Source organism: Lonchura striata, chromosome 2 (assembly GCF_050655825.1).
Source record: "Lonchura striata isolate lonStrDom1 chromosome 2, ASM5065582v1, whole genome shotgun sequence".
Taxonomy (NCBI): domain Eukaryota; kingdom Metazoa; phylum Chordata; class Aves; order Passeriformes; family Estrildidae; genus Lonchura; species Lonchura striata.
This window is the reverse complement of record NC_140704.1, coordinates 119,242,817-119,266,174: the sequence shown is the minus strand read 5'-3', so window position 1 is coordinate 119,266,174 and position 23,358 is coordinate 119,242,817. Positions and strand designations below refer to the sequence as shown.

General features: G+C 38.6%; 1 protein-coding gene across 2 annotated transcripts in view; it reads right to left on the bottom strand.

Annotated features, from left to right (window-relative positions):
• LOC146768397 (uncharacterized) overlaps nucleotides 1–23,358 on the bottom strand; it is a 112,070-nt gene that overhangs the window by 61,216 nt on the left and 27,496 nt on the right. For both annotated transcript variants that reach the window (XM_085572117.1, XM_021555672.4), the window contains exon 2: nucleotides 20,411–20,539. In XM_085572117.1, the coding sequence (XP_085428243.1) occupies nucleotides 20,411–20,539 (129 nt within the window). The remainder of the gene's footprint in view (nucleotides 1–20,410; nucleotides 20,540–23,358) is intronic.

Sequence of the window (23,358 nt, the reverse complement as noted above, 5' to 3'; positions counted from 1 at the left end):
CTCGCAGGCTGGCACCGCTGCTGAGCAGGATGCTCATCTAATTATAGCCCTTTGCCGAGCACAGGGCTGCTGAGCACCCGCGGACACACAGCCCGGCACATCACACCTCGCACCCGCAGCATCAACTCTGGGACAGCTGCTTGTCTGGGAGCGTCACCGGAACACCCCTGCTTGGGGTTTTGTGGTGGTGGTGTTGTTTTGCTGAGTGATTCACCTATGAGGGGGTTTGTCTCCATCTCTGAAAAGCAGGATCTATTTAGGTGTGCCCTTTGAGAAGCTGACCACTTGTAGTTTGCTAGGTCTGTTTCAAGGAGACAATAAAACGGAGCTGTTTGTTCTGCCAGTAGGAATTCTTGTTTTGAATGTACACATTGCCAGCACCACGCAGAGCAGATCTCAGCTTTTGTGTATTACAGCACAGGCTACAACGTGGACTTCAGATCAGCGAGGCAGCACACGCATGCTTTCAGTGCACAGCAGCCCTACAGAAATCAACAGGACTCCCTCTGTCCTTTACATTTACCCGTGGGCGGACACCCAGATGATCAGAGGGCTTCTGTGTGCATTGGCACACAAAGTCCTAGCTAAGCTTTCACAAGGCTAGGGAGCAAATGCCAAAGAAATTTTTGCCATTATGCAAAACAACTTAAGTCATTTGGAAAATAATTATCATGAGCAAAGACTACTTAGATGTATGGGGAACTAACACAACCAAGTCCTACATGCTTACTTATGACTATTTTATAAATAAGTCCACAAAACAAAGGACTGTTATGATCCAAAGGAATATCGTGTATTTGAAAGATGCTGGGAACTTTTACAACATCAGGTAAATAATCATGAAAAAAAGATACAGACGCTTGTTTAGTCTTCCTTGGTAGTACACTTTAATTAATCCTCACCCTGTTTAGCACAAACAGAAAAAAACACTCTTCAGATGTTTCCTGTTCCCACAAGGTTCATATAATCACCTAAGCTCTACACTGACCAAAAGGTTTTCAAACATCAGTGACAAGATGGAAATACACAGCCTGACTATCAGAAAAAACAGCTGTGGTGCCAGCTCTCTCTTGTGATATACAGTACATTTTTCATGACTGGTACTACAAAAATATCATAATGCTACACCATTTTGCACATACAAACTGCAATGCATTTTTAAGATGCTTCACTAAGTTACACATAAACCATACCCATAAACATTACACTAGCAAGATCCTGAATCCCACTGCAATAATGAATTCCACTGTGCCCACACTGGCATTTTTCCTAATTCTTTACTCTTATCACCAGCACCATACAGTATCAGGCACAGTCCAAGAGCATGATATTAAAGGTTGTCTATAAACACTTTCTAGCTATTGTACTTCCTTCAGTACAAAAATTATATTTGATACCATATACAATTTTACTAATGGAACAAGATCTCAAGTGGCAACAGTGCAAGACCATATTTACTGGCAATATGTAAAGTTACGTCACAGCCTTCTTAATCTGTCAGTAAAAATTGTTCATAAAGAGTTGCTCTGTGATAGAAGTAAACTTCATTGCTGCAAGAATAATATTCTCAAAGCTATATATGGCTAGGAATAAAAAAGAAGTGCAGAAATAATGACATTTTACTCTTTGATTCAATGTTCAGTCAACATTAACTTTTGTGTTTCGATAAAAGAAGACTGTTTTATTGTTTCTTTTTAGATTACATCACCTAAGAAGCTCATCCATTTTTATAAACTGTGCTTCTTTAAAATACTGTGGAATATTACAAGTTTCTCAGTCATACTTCTTGAAACCAGGAAACTATGTATTTAATGAAGAAAGTCAGGAGACGTGTTATACAGGGGTTAAAAACTTAATTGGAAGAGTTCAAGAGGCATGTGAAAAAGATGCACAATGGTTTGATGATCAGATCCAAAATGGTTTTTTAACAACATTTTGCTAAAGGTAGCAACAGGGGAATAAGACCAATAAAAGTCTTTACCCTAGTCCTCTGATTATTGGGAATGCTCACATTTGCTAAGCTAAAGAAAAGATGCACAAACACAAACGAAAAATAAACTCAAAGAGACTCAAATAATTCTTTTAATATAATCCCCACTCACAAACCACCAAGGCACATATGACACTTGAAAAAAATGACCAAAAAACTGAAACAGAAATTAACCAGGCTTCAGCTGCTACGGGAATCTCACTTTTGGCTCCCTCCCATGCAAGCTGCTAACCCTACATGTGTGTCCCCTCTCTGCCCAGCAGCTCCCCAAGCCATCTCTGCTTCCCCCTGTTCAGCTCCAGTGTGGCTCCCTGGCAGCCAGCCTCTGCCTCCTCCCAGAGAGCTGCTGGCTCCAAGGGCATTCACCCACAGCTCCAGCAAGCGCTGCCCTGGCAGCACACTCAACATACCATTGCAGCAGGCTGTTTATTCCAAGAGTTGCTTTCTTTTTTAAAACATCATGATAGCAGCAGTAGTTGAAGGACCCACAAACAGCTGCAAAGGTGCATTTCAAGAAACACCTATTTGTCTCTGCAACAGAATCAATACTCACTAAACCTCTGTGCTTAGTTTGCAGATCAGCTAGAAGCATGCCAATGTCAATTTTAACACTCACTTTTAACCATTGTGATGCTGTGCTGAGTCAGGAAGGTTTGGAGAACTGCACAGCAGGGCTAACATTTAGAGTCAGTGGTCATTCACAAGAACCCACATTTGGCAGTGGCAGATGGCTGAAACTCCAACTGGGGACAATGCAGAGCTCCACCAGGCTGCCCTGCCACCTGTGGTGATGGCACACAAGCACCTGGACCATGCACTGGACCTGTGACATGATAGAGCCATCTATAGATGCACCAGCAAGAGAAGCCAAGAGAGGTTTCATAAGGACACAGTCACAAGAGAATGATCAGATTCCAGAGAACATAGGTTTCATGAGGACACAGTCACAAGAGACTGCAGCAAGTCTCTGTTGGAAATGAAGAAATTGTGAAAGGTACACAAGTTGGCCAATATTCGGCACTTTCATCGAAAGCAAAAGCCTGTCCCTGGCACAAGTTACTCGCCTGTGCTAAGCTTCAAGTTTCTGCTTCTCCGCATTGAAACAGAAGGTCTCTACAACATTTTTAGCAATTATAAGCAAGTTAGGTTTTCTCTAGCTCAGCTCCTTGACAGAAGAATTTCAATTAAAATTTTCCAAAACCATATGGTCTGAGGCAGATGCCCATCACAGAGGGGAGGAGAGAGGAAAACCTATGAGGGTATGATGAATTCATCATATGACACTAAAACCAGCTTCCTACAGTGAAAACTGTCTAGATAGCACATTAATGAATTTTACACTTCATTTAGTCATATCTAAGTGAATTAATAAACAGATTACTATTTTGAAACAACTTTTTACTATATTACCACTTGTGTAAGTACTTCCATATCCTATTGTTTTAATACAAGAATATCTTACAATTTCTGATGTCTTGCAACTGAACAAGTTTTACTCTGGATACCACTTAAACTTTGGCTTAAAAATGTATCAAATATTGCTTGCAAACTGCTGTCTCAGTTACTTAATTAGATTTTGCAAAGCATAGTAAGCATATGGCATGAAAATGAGTTGAGTAAAATGGTTGGTGAATCAACATGCTGCATTTCTAAAGGCAATAGTGTGTATATTTCCAAGCTGTAGCCTTGAGAGGTTGAACTGAACCAATTACTCTAATGAATATTTTACTTGGCTTTATGCATTCATTAGACTTTTAGAAGTAAGTTAAACCATCCCATGGTTACATTTACATAACTTCAAAATCTTAAGATTTTTGGATGGTACTTCTGACATTCACACAATTTAAAAGATAAGGGGACATTTTTTTCTCCCACTCTTTTTTTTCTACATTCCAGTTTTCCTTCCCAAAGAAATTTATCTAGCATTATTTTCTTTTTCTTTTGAAGACAACAACAGCTATTTGCTGAGCTCTTTCCTTTCCTAGCAAGTATATGGGAAGTCTGCCAGTTGGTGGCAAACTCATAATTTATGGAGGAAAATAAAACATGGTCCTAGTGTTTGCTGTATAAACTTTTCTCTGGAAGTCACTAATGCCCTGAGGTTTGCACTCAGTGTGAACAAACTTATTTTCATTTTGTGTAGCATAGGGACATTTCTTGGATTGCCCCAATTGTGATTGGTAAGCAAGCAGTTACCTGTCCACATGTGCATTTGTCAATGCTCTCAATCATGTTTTGAAGTTGGACAGATAACCTGGAACTTCAAGCTTTTTTTTTTTTTTAAATATACTCATTATATCCATAAATGCCCCAGATATAACTCCTCTGTAAGCTAAATATCAGGCAGAGATGTCTCTATATTAATGCCAGAGACTCACTGCAGGATGGCACGAAGATTGATCCCTACAACCTATTTGCTGTAGTATTCTTACTCACTTTTATCTCAGAATCATAGTAAAGCCAAACAAAACAATCCCCCACACCCACATTCCAAGGTACAGTACCATCCCTCTCCTCCACAGACCTACACGCTAGCAGTATCTTCACTGCAGCCCTAACTGACTGAAATGATGACAGCAGTCCATCACTGCCACCTCGGAGAGCCAGGGGAGGAGTAGTTCAGCTGTCAGTGAGATGTGTTTCATCCTATCGCTGATGCACGTGGCATAAAAGGATATGAAGTGAAGACTGCAAGACATTTGCTATGCTGAGCACTTGCACTTCAGACAAAAAACCAAAAGGGGAATAATAACACAGTACTATGCTATTCTTAAGAATACACGAGTCCCAAACAAAAGGTCATGTAAAAGACTTCACGTCACCCTGAAACATGCCACCCAACACATCTCCATACCAACGTCAACTTTTCATTCCTTCTCAAGTTCCATCAATTTTTCCCCCAGTGCAAGGTTTTCTTCAAATCTATACAATATTTCAGCAGTCACCTCAAACTACACCAATACTCTTTGTGCCTTCTTGTATTTCCACCTTATTTACTCTTCCTTCCACTTCCTTTCCTCACAGCAACCAGCAGAGACGTGGTATGAACTGTCCATTTCAAAAAGCGTAACACCTCTCTGCACAACCAAGGCCTTCTCAAGACCAAAATATGTGTGCCTTGTAGCCACCATTTCACAGCCTTTGGCTGACCAGCTAGATGGCCACAAAAGTTGGTGAACCACAGAAAAGGACCACACTGTTTACAATAAGCACAGAAATAGCTTCAACAGTGCACTCAGAACACTGAACTCATACAATTCATGACTGACTCACACAGAACCAATGATCATGACCCTAGTGAGTCAAAGATTGAAAAATATAAAAACAGCCTCTGCTTCTAAATGGTTAAATGAGAAAGACACATTTGCAGACCAGAATAAACAGGTTTAAAAAAAAGAGCACAATTAAAAAAAACTAAAAAATTAAAAATAAACAAAAAACCCAAACCAAAACAAAGCTATCCCCCACAACTGATGTAAGATGTTGAAGTCCTAACACAAGGTGTAATGGTAGCAAAATTTAACTGCTTAAAAACAAGGACACAGGAGGTTAAAGCTACACTGGAAGAGTTTCATAAGTGGAGACACATTTTTGTAGTTGTTGGTGGAAAACAAGGACCCTGAGAGCATCACTTAGTCCTGAAAGCTGATAGACAAATACTGATTTCCCTAGTGGAAAAGCAGAAAAAAGAGCTTGCAATATAGTAAGTAAACTTCCAGCACCTCCACATGATTAATCTTCATCACCCTGGTGGCATTTTCTTCTTCTCTATTTAGTAGCATATTCATTATGATCACCTTGCTGAAATGGGTGACACAACCTGATGCTGAGTATATCCAGCTGAGATAAGACTGGCCTGGGAAAACTTTAAATACAAGTCTTCCATTAGAGGACAGGTGTAATTTTTCAAAAATGCTATGCTGCAAAGAGTGCAAAGGCTGAAGGATGAAGTATAGCATTCCTCCCTTTGAAGAAAAAACTGTCAGACCTGCTGACTTCTGTAATTAAGAATGTTATTTCCAATTCTGAGTAGAAAGAGCAGCTCCAAGGTTTTCTTTGATCTTCTGTGATGACAATAAAGACCCATCAGTCTCTCTAAACCCCATTGTTTTTTTATTCTTCAAAGACTGTTTTGTACTTTCTTACATCTCTCTATGTGAGAAGGTGTTTATGTTGAGCTGCAAGATGTAGCTAGAAAGCAAGTCAAGGTACGAATGTTGGAACATGAAATGGTTCTTTGCAGACACTAATGCATACAGGCACTTGCACAAAACCCTCCTTCCTGCCAGGCAGCTCTCTGGGAGCTGAGCGATTGCAAACCTTTGAGACTTCAAGTCTCCAGCCCACACCCATAATTCAGGGTTTCAGAGCAAGTCTAAGATCTTATTACTTTACACCAGAATTGAAGATATTTAGCAAAATGAATCCCAGAAGAAATATGCAATGGCTTTGGTTACCTCAGAAATCAAGGCTAACAAGTTTGAAGACAGCCTATTGAATGTCAAGCCCTTTTAGCCAAAAGCAAAATAAATTTAGATCCTAATCTTAGAAAGATTATAATTAAATTTCTAGAAACTGTCCATATAAAACCAGCAACCGTGCCTTGCCATACTGGAACCCAGTCTCACAGTCTTCTTACAAGAAGCCAGAAGCATTTTGCTGGCACAGATGCAAAGCATCTCCAGGAAGAGATATTTAATTATTTAATAGAGCAAGTCAAAAGCTCTTTTATGAAAGAATCATCAGGACTCTTATTCCATATAATACTCCTAAAGAAGAGCATACTTTCATCTTGGGCAGCTGGTACACCTAGCAAGTTAAATTTTGCTGAGCTGATAAGATCCCCTTACTATTTTTCCAAGAACTGCTTGATGCTTTTGTCCAATCTTCTAATGCAGAACAAGCACACAAGTCACATAAGAAGGGCTATAAAAACATAGCATAAATGGAGACAAATGAGTGGCCATTCCTCAAGCCGAGTGGCTCCCACCCCCTCCTTTCCATCCTTTTCTGAACATTTGAACAGACACTTCCCTCCCTGGATAGTGCTCCAACTAAGGTGAAAGACAGAGTGATGATCCCACCAAAACTAGCATGAGTGCTGAGAAGTGCTCTAAAGAAGACAGGAAATGTGCACTAGGGGAATTCTGCCACATTCCAGGGACAAATTACTTACTGTTCTGCCTTCCCAAAATTTTTGTGGGCAAAGCAGCAGGCCTTTTCTTCATCTTCCTTTCCTAATGGGAGGAAAAAAAAGGTGCCTAATCTCCCAGAAGCACATATCTGCATGGCACAGTAGTCTCACTTAAGTCACCACTTGTAATACAACTGGTGTCAATTACCAGAATTTCTTCAGGTGGCAATTCTTATGAAGTGCTCAAACCGGATAGAACCTTTTAGACCTTTGGCCCAGATGCAACTCCATTGCACTTCCAGAACAAGCTTCCAAAAGTACAAGCATTAGAATTTTCAGCTTTAAATTAAGCAAATTGCAAATACATAACAGACTTCATCTCACAGGCCCTGTAATTTAACACTGCTTACACACACATCCTGATAGTGGGCATCTATTGTTTTGTCAAAAATTTATATCAACATAAGATTAGGAAAAATCAGGGTAATGATTTACCAGGCCTGAACCTAGTCTTCATTGTAAACTCACATACAGTTTGTGAGCACCAACATACAGCAAGTATAACTCAGCTTTTCTAATAATGTACCCAGTGAAGCTCAGTGCATTTTTGAGATCATTGATTTCCCATTACATCAAGTGGATGACTCTCAGCAGTGAGTCTTAATAGTCCTAAACATATCAGAAGTAGGAAGGGCAATCAGTAATCCCATACAACATAACCTTAACAGCATAACAGGAACCCTTTTTGTACCTACAGAAAGTAGGCACAAACAGGGGAAGATAAGATCAAAAGGTGACCATTCAAAACTACATGAAATCAGAATTGGACATTTCAGTCAGTATCAAATATTTATCTCCCGCATGTTCTACAACAATGCAGTCTTTACTGACATGAGCCAAGAAAGTCTCTTCTTGCCTGACTTGAGGATTTATAGAAGAAGCTGCTCCAAAAGTAATCCTCAAATAAAACAGACACTGACATTTTCAAAGCAAAATCCAGTAGTCTGGAGTCAAAACAGAAGCAGCATAACCACAGTAAAAGGGCTGCTAGAAAAATGAAACATTAGCAAGTTTCAGAGTTGCCTAAGTGTTTAACACCAACTTCACTGTACTCATTATTTGTATTCTACAACAGAAGCTGTGTAAGTATGAAAAATTGCAGAACTTGAAAAATGTAGTCATTTCTATACTCAGCTGGACTTCTGCTGGCAATCCCACCATATCCCACTCACTAGCATGAATATTCCTATTTGTAAGGACTGAGTGGAAGCAATGCAAATAACCCCGCACATCGTGCTGAGTTCTCATGCTGATCATTCAGCACATAGGCTGCAGCATCTGCATGGCTAACTTGCAAAAATCTAATAATTTATCTCACAGTATTCAAGTTGTTCAGAGTACATATAACTTCCCCATTGATATAACTCCATACCTGTTTAATTTAAAACAAACTAAAACAGCTTTGACATATTGATATTGGGAAGAATTTAGAAGGCTCATTTTCTCTTGGGGTTCTCCAGATATAATAAATTATTGTGGTAAATTAGTACACTATATCAGGTAAAAGTAGCTTCTACTATTGTTTTGCATCACATCAATAAAATGAGACTAAAAACCAACCAAATTAGATGTACTATTTCTTTTTTAAAATCCTACACGGTATGTTAGAGCAAAAAAACTATTTCAGAAGTCTGTATACATTCAGAACTTGGGATTTAAATTGACTTTCACAGACCTAAAAGTGCATAAAGGAAAAGTCTGGAAATTATCTATCACATTTTGCAGTATTCATCTCATTTTTCTGGGTCTCTGTATACTGATTATTTCAATTCCCAAAACTAGTGGAAGAAAAAAATTTGGAGTAAAACCAGAGATTCACTAAAGTCTTCCCAATTATATATTAGAACATCTCATGTCTCCCAACCCATGACAATCCTCCAGCCTTACTGCAGCTGAGTCTGAGTTAATGTTTGGCAGAACTTACAGGTAACTTCCTCAAGTAATAAAAATACAAAGCTAATTAACTGGGGATAACTGATCTAGCCTGGATATTATAAAATAAACTCTAAAATCTGTAGAAGCTGCTGGTGGTGATGGAGATGCATGTCTGCAGTTGAGAAGTACACTATGTCAGAAAAAGCCTAAACACAACAAAATGAAAGGAAACAAAAAAAATATGTGTCAAAGAAGAAAAAGGCAACACAAATACACATAAAAGGTATTAATAGGCAGACAACTCCAGAAAACAAAAGATGCCTCCCAGGTGGCAATATATCTTCACTCACCTCATCAACTTGCAAAGCCTGCTGCAGGCAGATCTACACAACTTGTGAGGAAAACACTAGAATTGTCATTGTTATATAGGCTATTTGCATCTCACTATTACAAAGCTCAGGGGAACTTACCAATAACTACTTTGAAAACAAAAATATCCAGACAAGATCCTTCCCAGCAGCAACACATGCAGCAGCTCATACTTGCCAACTGTATTTCTTGTAGTGTAGACATAACTATTTTTACAGATAGATTTAATTTATATAGTCTTCGAGGCAATCAGATGGAAAAAGAGTATTGATTTCTTGTCTAAACCCCTGGAATTCAGCACTTTGGTAGGATTAGCTAGGAGGGCTGACCCCCCTACCGTGGTTAAATACCTCACTCTGTGGCACACAGCAATCCCTCGGTGGAGGAGGAGTGCAACTAAGGCCAGGGTCATGCCTTGGCAAAGACCAACCACCAAAATGAAGGCACCACTGCAGGTAGCAGAGAGAAGACATCTCTTCTTAAAAATAGTATCGCCTCCAGCTGAAAAGTGCAGTCTGTTGACAGGCTGGGGTCAAGTTATTGTCAAGCTACTGTGAAAAGAGATGGAGAACTTATCCTCCATATGTCTTGACCATCCCAAGAGAAAGCCTGCAGAGGCTGTATTCGTGAGAACACTTGGGAACACTTCCCACATTGTTTTGGGTTTTTGTATTTCTAAACATTAATTAAACTTACTGTAGCCTACCAGTGAGAAAATGAAGATAGAAACAAGGATAAGAAGATAGAACAAAGCTAAAGATGGGTATAGTTACCTGATGCTTCAGATAACTGGTGAGTCATTTGAGTACTTGCACTAGAATTAAAGCACTCAAAAATTAAAGGCTGCTGTCATGCAATCTAGAAAATAATGAAAGACTACACTATGTGCATATCCAGGCTACATCTCACAGAATCCTTCTGCCCCACCCCCCTTGCCAAGATTACCTGTATTTTTTGTTATAAGATAAATCAATTTCCTTCTTTATACAAAGTTCTTTAATACAAGGAGTACCATTAATTTGAAGAGACTCAAAATATTAAGTTAACAAGATATGGAGCAAACATAATTTAGGACACCTTCTTCTGCTTCCCTTAACACTGATTATTTAAAATGTTGACTGTGACTTAAATAGGTGAGTGCAGTAACTTAGAATAATCAAAAGCAATTGTCCGAGGAAATGTGATCTAAAACTTGTAATTTAAAATTATCTTGCAGTCTGATCTAGAGAATAAAGAAAACAGAAACATCATTCAGGTGAGTCAACATTTTCATTACATTACATTAATTTCACATATTGCACTGAAAAAAGTGAATGAGCATTGCAAAAGATGTTGTAGAAATGACTTATTAGGATGCAACTTGAAACAGTCACAAAGTAAGCATTTTTATATAGATTTATTAATTTCTTTGAACTTCTTGTTAGTAGAACAGAGAGAAGAGAGATGACAAACAGAAAGCTCTACAGAAGACAAAACCCTACAGGAATAATCTACAGGCAACAGAAGACTTCCTTTACAACTGATGTGAATATAGTAAGCTTGGAAATCAGACCGATTATACTTTAATGCCAAACAGTTCCAGATAAAGACAATTTAAATCACATTGAAATTACTGATTTTTTGCTGAGGTAATGTATTTTGGTCTTTCTTTATTTAAGTGGCTCACTCTTCTGATCAAATACTGTTTATATGACACAGGAGAGAATACTTCACTTCTTTGAAAGCTTAGAGCACCTAACCTAGTATAAATTACAAATTGTGGCTGTAACAGGCAGCAGCAATAAAAGAGACACAATGCTTTTTTTGGTTTTTTTTTATTTTTTTGTTAAACAGAATTAAACAGATCTATGCAAAAGCATGTTTCTTTCTGGAAAATACTTTACAGATCAGAAAACTATTTTGAAGATGTCAACACATACAAATCAGGGAAGGCTGACTTAGCTTCCAAATTGTGTATTTATCTAGCACAAGTATTTATACTTAAGTCTATTGAGAAGCCTGTTAATAAGAAACCTGCTAATTGTTTGGAGTAACAAGCTCTTCTTATTACACTATGCCATTGTAGGAGGACTCGGAGACAACAGTGGAAAAATGGACTAGGCCACAAAAGAGTTGACAGAGAATTTATTTTCTATTCTTTGTACTCTTCAGAGTTCAAGAGATCACAGAGCCTAGTACCAGTTCCTCTGGAAAAAAAATAAATAGGGATTCTTTTCATTCAACACACCTTCTAAGAAACAGGTCTAGGTGGAAACATTTAATTTTATTGCAGAGCAGGTAATTCTGGGTCATCTACTATCACCACCATGACATTATCTGCTCTTATGGAAGGATAAAGACTATCTTTAAAAGCTACATTTGGTGCCATGATGCAACTTCTGGTAAGCTAGCAGACAACTCCAGAACTGACAATGACGGTAAAATTCCAGGACTGAGATCCTCCAATGGAAATTCACTTATGGCTTACCACTTCGCAGGTAAAGGGAGCTACTTCTCCACAAAGAAGAGGTGCAGGAGTTCTTGGTGCAGAAAACAAGCAGCCACTGCCTTCTGAACAGTTCAATGCCCCATATCACTACTGCTCAGTGTTAAACAGGCTTCAGTGAATAATCCACAGTGGGCACTTAACACTTGAGATCAGCAGTCAATTGATTAATTTGATCTACTGGCCACATTTGGTACATTAAGTCCCTTATGCAACCATACCTAGTGGCTGCAATAGGAGAGGTATCCCACCCAATGCCTCAATTCTATAAACTTTCTCACTTGGATAGGGCCCCAAAATCTTTTTTGTTAAATAAAACTTAGATTCACCACAGGAGTTAAATTTCTTTAAAATAGAGAGAAGATCCAATGTAATTAGAACAAAGAAAACAACCTCTCTTATACACTACATGTTTTTGGAATATCCTTCTTCATAAATTTAAGTTTAATCTTCCTTATAAAAATTTTACAAGGGCAAGGATTTGGTTGTTTTTAGGTTTTATGGCTCTTTCAGAGAAGTAGTAAGATCACATACCTTGTATTTTGATGGTGTACCTCTGGTAATTAATACAGCTGAAAACGTCATTATCTCTGAACATGTATCCACCAAAGAAACAACAGGAACACGTAGCCAGTTCAGTTGCTGGGGGTGAGGGTGGAAGATCTGAGCAAATGGTGATCTGCTGTTTACAAAATTTTGTGTAAACTGAATAAAATTCTAAGACTTAAGAAGGACAGAGTTCCCTGGGTATGACTTCATGGTAAAGAGACTTTTTGCAGCCTTTGGAGTGCAACTGTATAGAGCTATACATGCAGATGTGATTCTCATTCACTGACCTCCCTCAGTATCACAGCAAGCTTTGTGGTCCTCTTTTTCCCCTTCATCAACTTCAGATATTGTTCACCAGAATCACAATAAAATGGCTGGGTTTGAAATTCTCTGAGAAGTGTGAAATAAGGAGACATCAAACAAAAGAAAGAAGATCACTCTAGTGGTGAAAGAATGATTCATCTTACAAGATCTTGTTCTCTCTTCTCTCTGCCTCTTGTGACTTTACACTTCTTCACATGTTGGCATGCCAATTCTTGGGCAGACAGACAGTTTTGGGTGATTCTTTCACAGCCAGAAATACCCTGCCAGACCCTCTCATTTCATTTCTTCTCTCACAGGCACTCTCCAGATCTGTATCCCACTTCTTTCCTGGATTTTGCAACACTAACCCTACTTCAAAGACACAGCTCAGAGGGCCATATCTCCCTCCACTAATTTCCATCCACATGCTGTCCATGCAGGCCCTCCATCTCCACTTTTGCCTCTCCACCAGTGTGTCTGCAATGCTTTCGTCTGGGCAAGCTTTGTTGTCCCTCCTTAATTTCTGTGACTATCAGTGACCCCTTCCCTCCCCACTTACCCTATACCCGTTCCTCCTTCCCCAAGACTTCCCATGTACACCAACCCACTTGCCCCAGCCTCTCACTAACACAGATCCCTTCACTAAGAAGCTTCCAAGCGTGGGGCTGAGCAATGCTGCTGAGCACACTTCAGTCTCACCACCAGCCACCTTCTACCTCCACTGAGCTTGATTTTTCTAGATAGTGGCAGTGCGTATCCTTAATCTCTAAACTCTGCTATTCTAATTCTTATGAACTAGAGCAGGAGAAATGGAAGGAGTAATAGCAGCACAAAGTGCAAATTCAATAATAAAAAATTGCTAAATGCAATCAGCAGCCAGAAAAGAGGGAAGAAAAAAGACAATATTCTTAACTATGAGCTGCTGTTATGAAACCACCTGTGATGGGGCTCTTGAGCAAAAAGTACCCCTGGAAGTGAAAAACATATTACAAATTATGAACTTTCAGCAAGCTGAAGATGTGCAACCTTATCATCTGAGAAACCGAGTTAAAAGAACAGCAGAACACTTTTAACCAGTTGAAGAAAGAAAAACACCTTTTCAGCTACTTCAGCAGTCAAAATGAAATCTTGCATTTTCCAGAGGTACTCACAGAGTGAAAACCACAATGGCAAGAAAATGTAGTTTGTTCACCCACATTTCCCTTTGAACCACCAGGGATATAACTGTTCAAGATACATATTGAAGGAAACAACCCCTCCTTTAGAGGAACAAGGTTTCTACAGCTGATAGAAAACAGACATCAGGCCTATCACATGGAACATGCACTGTCCCATATATTACCTGTGGCATAACCAGAAAGATGAGCACACACCAGTGAATTCATGCATCACTGTTCTTTTGCATAGGAGTACAGCTGTATTTTTATATAATGTAGCAGAGCTGTAGCACAGCGTAAGAAAAGCTGGTGCCAGCAGAGGGAAGCAGTTGCTCTTCAGGACATGCATCTTCACATTCCCCAATGCACAGTAGGAAGCCAGCAAGTTTGTTTTTGTGGAAGTGAACTCACCCCTCAGCCATTGTGTAAATGTGGCTTTAAATCAAGCTGTAATTAGATTTTGCTGTATTTAACAAAACCCCTCTTGTGCTCCTCTTTTCCAGCTCTAGACAGGAAAGAAATGTATTTGTGAAAGAAAAAAGAAAAAAAGTTTATGCCTCTTCCCAGAGCATGCCCTGGCACGCATGCAAAAGCAAGTACAAAACATAAAACAATAAGCTTACAGGACACTCAATCTTCACGTTACGTAGGAACACAAGGATCTCTCAGCTGGTCCACTGTTAAATGTCAGCTCATTATTACCAATATTCTGTTTCACCACATTAACCTTGTCAAAAGATACTAACAGTCCAACCCTTGGAGTTTAGCTTCTCTTCATAAATTGAATTTACTTGGCAGAAACAGAAGTGGAAAACCTGCTAAAGACTCAGGCAAATTAAGACTGCCACGTAGCCCTTCTAGGACAGATTTTTTTCCCCTCTGAACTTTTATAGTCATACCATTCCCATTTTTAACCAGCTTTATCCCCCACTAGCAGTATTTCTATACTCTGGTAAATCCAAAATAAAACTCTGTGTGTGCTTTTTTTTTCAAATCTACTTTACTATAATACAGGTTGCACATGGTATTTTTATGTTGTGTAAGTTCTTTATAGACTAAACTGCACAATTCCTCTGTGCTTTACACTGCCATATGCAGAACTGCATTGCAAATGAAGTTGAGTACACTCAGAATAACAAACAGTTTCAACTGTATTTTGATTACAAACTTACAAAGAACTTTATGGTGGTGGCAACAGCAGTGGATACAATGGTAAACTGGTGCAAGGAAGTCAAGAGGACATGTCCAAGGGCACACAGCAAGTCAGCTGCTGTTTTAACAACAAAAAGTTTCTGCTCTTAATCTAGATCTTCCCAGTGAGTCAAAGCCTACTGATAACTATTCAGTCTTATAAAAGTTACAGGTCCTTTAGAAGAAAGGAGAAGAGACAACTGCTAATTACCCACACGCAGACATCTAACCACTGCCTAAGATTAAATGATTTACAAACTAACTTTTAGAAGAGCCTGAAAAGTGTGCCTTTTCTAAACCAACCTACTTCAAGAACATATACTCTGACAGCCTAATTCTCTACAAATCATCTGTTATGCTGCAAGTTTTAAGAAACCTAAGGCTGATTTAGACAACTCAAAAGATAACCTCATTCTGAAGTAATTTTGCAGTTTAATCTCTAAATACAAAAGATCAAGATAGGAACAAACATTTTAAGTAGATTATCCTCCTACACCTGTAGGAGAATTCTTAAATTTGATTGTTGTTGGTTGGGGTTTTTTTTTTACTAGCCAATACTACCTCTCCCTGAAGCAGGATAATAAAGTTTGGTTCAGCACCAATCCAAAATTACAACACAAAAATTCTTACTATGTGCAAAGAGTTTCTGGTTTTGAAACTTATAAATAATTTCAGCAAAAGCTCACAGGTATTCAGTAATCTAATCCTTACTCCATCTCTACTGATACATAGATAAAACAATTTAAACATCCTGTATAAAAGAAACCTAAATTTGGCACAAAGAAATGATAGGTAAATTTATTTTCTCTCACCTTCTTTGACTTGTAGAAAACAAGAGCTGGTTTATTTTTCTGTAAGTCTGAAAGTTGGCACAGTATAATGCCATCTACAACTGTGTGAAACATTTTGAATATTAATGTCTAGCCAAGCCAGCAATTCAGAATAAAAAAGGGAGAGAAATCCCATAAAGCAGGTAGTGAATGGTATGGTACCCTAACGAGGAAAGGCAAGTTTCTACACTACCTCTGAAAGTAGAAGCATACAATAGGATTAGCCTTATCTTATTTAAGTTTCTTAACAGCAAGACTGCAGCCTCCTGACAATACTGTTTCCAGCAGGACTCAAACTCCAAGTAAGAGCAATTCTTAAAATAAAGTAGCTATGTCTGGCAGAGCTGGAACCATGAGGACAACATGAACACTCAAACCAGTTTATTCAGGTCTGACTCAAGAGGAAAAACTACATTTCAGGCTAGACAAAAATAAGACCCAACATACCTAAAGAAGCTTCCAGACTACCATTTTTAGGTAATGCCCTGTACTTTTTCCTGCTTTTCAATTCATATGTAGGAAGGTCAGATCATAAAGTGGATTTCACTGTGGCATTTCAAATCAGAGTATTCTCTACATAATAATTAGTGCCATTCTTCTCATCACTTGCATACTGTTTTGCTAGTCTCAGAGTGTTATTTGTGTTTATTTCTGAGAAGCTTTTTTTAATCCCTTCAAAGTACCAGCATCCTAAGCACAGCTATCTCATGCTCCATGAACTTTAGTGCAAATGCTGTAAGCGTTTCTTTTCTTCTTAACAACTTCATTACAGTGTTTACACAGGAATACAGTGCTTGTACTGTAACCATGCAAAGCAAATATTCTGTAGTAAATGTAAGCTTTATTCAAAGTGTAGCTTTAGAAGTCTTTATGGCATACTCCAGCCTGGACTGCCAGTGCTAGTGCGGGGAAAATGGCAAAACGAAAACTATAATGACAGATGTTTCATGCTCACAAAAACATTGGAATGGTCAAACAGAAAACCTATGGGCCAAACATATTTCCCAAATGTGTCTGCACCTCTCTGCTAACCCATGACATCCCGAGCTATCTCTGCAAAAAGGACCTCAATGTCTTCGCAAGCTGTTTATTCACCATGAGATTATGAAGAATATGAGAGAAAAATGGCTGCAGGGTAAAAAAACCTGGATCACAGTTGCATGAGAAATGGAAGCAGAACTTTTCTTCTTAAAAAGAAGATGAAATGTCCTTCTGGCAAGTTAGCAATCAAGTTGTGATTTTCCTTCTGGTACAACTAAGTATGACCCAGACACATACCACCAGTGACAGACTTCCCAAAGAAATACAGCATTCAGGGAGAAAAGCAGTGCCAAGGATCCCAAAGGGCCGTTCTAGAGAAGACCTTCTGCCAGAAATAAAGCTCTTAAGCAAGACTGAAATCCCATTAAGGAAAAAAAAATAAGGAGAGAAACATCAACAGCTTCTTATATTGGAGAGTTTAAATAAAGTCAAAGCTATTAGTGGAGACAGTGAGGAATCAGAAAGGAAACAAAGGCAAAAGAGTTGGTGTACTATAAAAATCTACACTGTTGGTTTCACTTATGAAAAAACCCTATGGTTGTCCTCTAAAAACTTTTTTTGGACTCACACAAAGAACTCTTGCATTCTATCTTTTCTAGCAAGAGAGAAATCAAACAACATTTAATATTCAGGGCTTATTCTGTGCAAAGTGGAAAATGATTATGCTAGCCCTTAATGCTCACACTGAATGAGGGACTGCTTTTTGATGTTGCACTTTGTTTTTAAGGGGGGAAAAAAGACTCCACTGAAAGGCACACATAGCCATGTATGTAGATCAGCTTTTGCTGATATCACTACCACAGACCTAAGTACTGTAATTCAGGAAACGGAGAAAATCACTGAATGATTTCATGAAAAGAAATTGTCAGCCCACTGAACCTGCTATTTTGAAATCCAATCTAGTTTAAACAGCAATAAAGCAAAGAATAAAATCCAACACCACAATCTCAGAGATACAGTGATGCCTGAATAAATCAAAATCACCAGTTTTGGTTTGTGGCACATAAGTTTACATTTGAATGCAGCTGGACTGCAGTCAGTTAGCCAGCTCCCACAGCAGCCTCTCCAAGCTGTATTGATTTCTAGGGAAGAAAAGGCACTGTAAATCTGCCTGAGCAGCATTGCGTCATACTTTTGGTTGGCTTGAAAAAAGCAAATTAAATGTTTTCCATTAGCATGGTAAAGAAGCTATACAATTTTGTTTTTATTTCAAATAGAGTCTCAAGTTACAGAACACTTTAGCTAACTCTGTGGCAAGGACTACATGCTCCATGTTTGTGAAGCCAGCAATTCATGCTTATGTGAAACCAGATGTGTGCACTGCACAGTTCCCAGGGCTGGGAAGCGTTTTTAAAATGTGTTGCAGTCAATTAAAAAGGACTCTACTTTTCAGTTGGATCACAGAATATACTGAAGCAGAAACAACACAATTTTGCAGAGAAGGGGAAAGCTGGAAAGAGCAAAGGGTCAGAAGCAGAAGAAAACTTTAAAGCTACAAAAAAACCACACACACAGAACAGCATAGTAGCGATGCTGTAGTACAACAAAGAGCAGTACAGTTCTAAAAAGAAACAACCATAACATGATTTGAGGTAACAAGAACTCATTGATCAATTATTCATATAATTTACAATGCTTACAGCTGCATCAATGAGGAAAAGGAAAAAAAAAGAATCTAGGGCAAATATAAAATTTTCACAGCTATGAAGTGTCCTTGATTTTCACCAGAACATTTGGCTGTCTCATATCATATGTTTCTAGTTAGCAACAAACCCCTCCAACAAAGGGAAATGAGACAGAGGCACAGAACAAACTGCCTTGTTGGAAGCAGTGAGAGTGCTCAAGGCTGCATTTCACTTATGGATGCTGTGCAGCACCAAAACCCACCACTACACTAACACTGCTGTGTTTGAAACCTAACCACCACCCCACCTAGATACATCCATGCACCCCATGGGATTATGAGGATACCTTCTGTGAAGTCTTTACTCTCTTGATGCAAAAAACTGCACTTGAGAAAGAAATAAATTTTTAAGTAATTCCCAGAAGAAATGCTGTGTCTTTGTAACGTGTGGTTATCTCAACTTGTATTGCTTTGTGTACTCCTAAGGCAAATGTAACAAAGGGAAATGTTACAGAGATAAGTATTTCTGGATGGGATTTTTGCCTTCAGTTTGAAATAACTTTGTAATCATCAGCAGCAGCTTTTCTACTCTGTCGGGGTCTGGATTGATTTCAAGTTGTTCAAGATGACCTTGCTAGTGGACTGGAGAAACATGGGTGCAGCCAAAATCCAAGAAATGTGAAGCAAAGAGAGAGGGCATGGTGCAGCAAAGGGATGAGGGGGCCTAACTGTGCTTACTGCACTCACCCCCAGATGAGTACAGCAGATCATGAGGGAAGGTCATGAGCTGAAGCAGTGACTCTGCTAATGGGAGAAATTAACACCAATTTTGATTTTACTCCATGGATGGAAGGAAAATGAATTTAGGTCTAGTTCAGAGCTCCAATTTCAGTCTAAACTGAGATTAATAAAGGATTAACTAGAAAAATCTGCAATTCTTCTCAGATGAATCAAGAAATATTAATTTAAGGAGCTTTCCAACAACAAAGCTGTTGGAAACTACCTCGCAACAAGTAGTTTTTTAAAATGGAGAAGCTGACAGAACTTTAGAAGCACCTACATTCCATCCTAAATTAATCTGTAGGAAACACTTCCACTACTACTCACTTTTTTCAGCCAACTCTCTACACTTAGTTTAGTTAATCTTGTCAGTATAAAGGAAAGATCCTCCGTATATCATCACTACATTCAAAACACTGGCAAACAAAACCACAGCATAGTCAAATCTCCCTAAATGTGTGCAACTATAACATTGATGAGTTCAACAAAGTTTTTGGGGTCACATGTCCTTTTCTTACATCACTATTTATCCCGTACAAGCAAGAATGGGTTGTGGATGCTAAGAAATTACCATACTGCTGATAAACAGAAAATCATCGTATACCAACCTCATTCTTCTCCCATTGCTGAAGATACCAAGAGTGTTTCCGTATTTTTGTGGCCACTCAAAGCGAGCTCTGAATGTGGAACTTGAAGTGGGATATGTTTCTAAAAACAGAGCATGCTGTCGAGCTCAGAAACAGCCTGTTCCCTTGCCAACAAAGAACTGTAGATGTATCTTCCTACTAATAATCTAAGAAATTATTTCCGGCTCTAACCTACAATGCATTTTGTGTTGTTTTCCTCTCCCCTCCCCCAAAATTTGCTATTACAACATTTGTATCAGGTAGCAAGAAGCTATACACAGAAAAGAAGGAGAAAGCTGAGTGATGCACTTGAGTGTTTATTTCACAGGAAGAAAAATACTTATTTTGAAAATTGTATCAGACAATTCAATTTGCTTGAAAAATAAATCACTTTACCTTGGTAAGACTTCTGAAATCCTGCTAAGGCTGTCTGGCCCGTTAGGAGGTCTTCACCTTTAGCAGAGGTCTCCAGATGAAGGCTGATCTCTTCACCCTGGAACTCCCAGAGGCTCCCTGCAGCAATGCCTGGAGACACAGCAACAGGGAAGGCATTTAGCTCCATCATTAAAGCCACAGTTTTTGAATGGATAAGAGAACAGGGTCCTTAAAGGCTGCATCTTTGTTTAAATAACATAAATTTCCAAAATTAGAATCCTACATCTTCTTTTGGAGACTTAAAGGCTGCAAAGAGCTGTTTAACAATACCATACAAGCAGTCAGTTATAGATGGCCTCTAGCTTTTATATTGCCAGTCACAACAGCATGATCTCCAAGCTCTGAAATTTAACAGGTGACCTACAGGTATCAATTCTGAATCTCTCTCATTTTCCCCACACTGAAACTGCTCAGAGACATGCATTGGAAATGCTTCAGGGCAAAGAGCACAAGTGTGACAAATCATCTTAAGGGACTCATATCATCATCTCCTTAAGGGACTCATATAGTCCTGAGCCCCTGCAGGAAAGAAACACCACCCAGCCTCCTTGCAGATGACCTCCACCCAGCTGACAAAGCAGTCCTTGTTAAAAGTCCACTCCAAAACACTGTCTTATGCTCAGAAAAAATAAAAATCCTTAAATTCCACCATCAGAAGGGAAGGATAATGACATTGCCTTCCTGAAATGAATGCATTTCACCACTGCTTTTTACATGTAAAACAACTACATACAATTTGGTAGTCTACAAGCTATGGCCTAAATCCCTGTTTATATTCTTTTTCTCAAAATGCCACCTGATGTAAGACCAGTTCTAATTACACAGAAAAGTACTTGGGGGTACATGAGATTTCTGTGGTTTGGTTTTATTTGACAGTATGTGGTCCAGCACCCTTACTGGTACAAGCAGATGGCACAGCAGCTTCCTTTAAGCTAACAATTCTGAGTGGCTTCAAATTACTTTATTTTTCTAATCAGCTATTCACTCTAGTAACAGGACTGCAGTCAGGTAACAGATCATGAGATGAAACACAGGGCTCCTTTAACAAAAATCTCAAAAATACATGCAGAAACAGCTTAAGCACAAGTTCAAGGAAACAATTTTTGGTCTCATACTGTTAACAAGCCAAACAGGCAGCAAAATTAGTCAGATACCAATTACTTTGGGCTTCTTCACTCACTGTCTTTGGGTCTTGACATCAAACCTGACTGTTTGGGTCTTGACAACAACACTGAAGATAAGAGCTTGTTTGTGTTGGGTGGGTGGGCGAAGTCTCATCTTGGGAGACTGCCTTTGAAGCAGTTGTACAACAGAAACAAATAACAACGGGGGGATTTCAGACAGATTGGTATCTGTATGTAAATACTTAAAATTAGAAAAAAATAAGAGAAAGATGAAGGCATAAGCATATTCAGAGTGACATAGATTTATAGCTACTCAGCTGTTATGAGCCTGCTGTAGTAGTGTTATTCTGGTATTTGGGAACAGAAAAAAAATTTAAAACATGGAAATAAAAAAAAGAGATGTTTTTCAACCTTACCTTGTTTAGTACAACAAAGTGCAGCAACAGACAAGCATCCAGAAACACACTCTTGTGCTATTACAACTTATTCTGATACCCAAATTACTGTATTTTAAGCAGCAATTCTGAATTATGGTCATTTCAGTCTAAAAACCAAAGCAACTGTGTAAGTTAAAAGATCCCTGTAAGTTCATATTTGACAAGTCAAGGGGAAAAAAGTGAACATGGTCATTAGCTGCAGCTAGTAAATCTGTTCCAGCCATGTTGCTTGGCCAACAGCCGGAGCAAGTTCAAGTACACACACTTTTATTTCCAAGTTGAGTGACAAATTTTAACAGCTATCAACTGGTCAGGATAGAAGACATCCCCAAAATCCCCAGAAGACTGCTAGATGTATTGCTTAAAATCAAAAACTTGTGACAAAATACTATAGGGAAAAAAGGTTGTGACTTTTTGTGCAGGTAAATATTCAGCTTCACAAATTCCTTCCCTTTGCCTGTTGAAATTAGAGTCCCTTTCTTTCTGCTTCTCCACTAAATTGCTGGTTAAGAATCTGCAAAAATATGATGTTGGTAATGTTACCAGTCTCATATGGGAAATAAATATTACTGAGTTGAATATATTCATGTTTAAAGATGAAAGTATGGTATTGAGTGCGTGTGTATGCATCTGTACAAACATATTTATATTAAATGGCTGAACAGTTATCAGTAGGCTTCCCTAAAGTGCTCAGAACTGCACTTTATAAATATTTTTATGAACCTGTTTTGTATTTATAGACTACATCCTGAGTTTCAGCCTTTATCCAAAAAGCCAGAGCCTTTTATGACACATGTAGTTTCCTGCTTTGCTGTCCAGTATCAACAAGTTTTTGGGCTTTTTTTTCTGAAAGGACTTTTCATCCTCAATTGCTATGTTCTTCCTCTCTTGCTAAGTATAAAATCAAAGTTTTAATACTTACAAAAATACACATTTCACGGAAGAGAAACCAAATGTAATTTAGAAGGATTCATGAATGAATGAATGAATGGCCTTCTTATTCTAATAATCCCAAAGTCATCAATCTAAACCATCAAACCTGAATCAAGTCTACCATGAGGTTTCCATAATCCAAACTAAAGTCTTTTAAAATGTAGGATTTCCTTACAAAGAAATAAGCTGATATGGAAGCTCAGCAGCATATGATTAAGCATTTGATAACTTGCTGCTTTGATAAGGCATTACCTTAACCTCTGTCACAGAGGAGAAGCATAAGTCAGGAAACTGAAACGAGGCAGCTGGAGGAATCTAGCTACTCAAATAAGAAAGATATATTTTCTGTGTCAGAAAAAAAGATATGAATGCTCCCTGCAGCTAAACCTCTGTGAGAGAATAAAGTTATTTAACA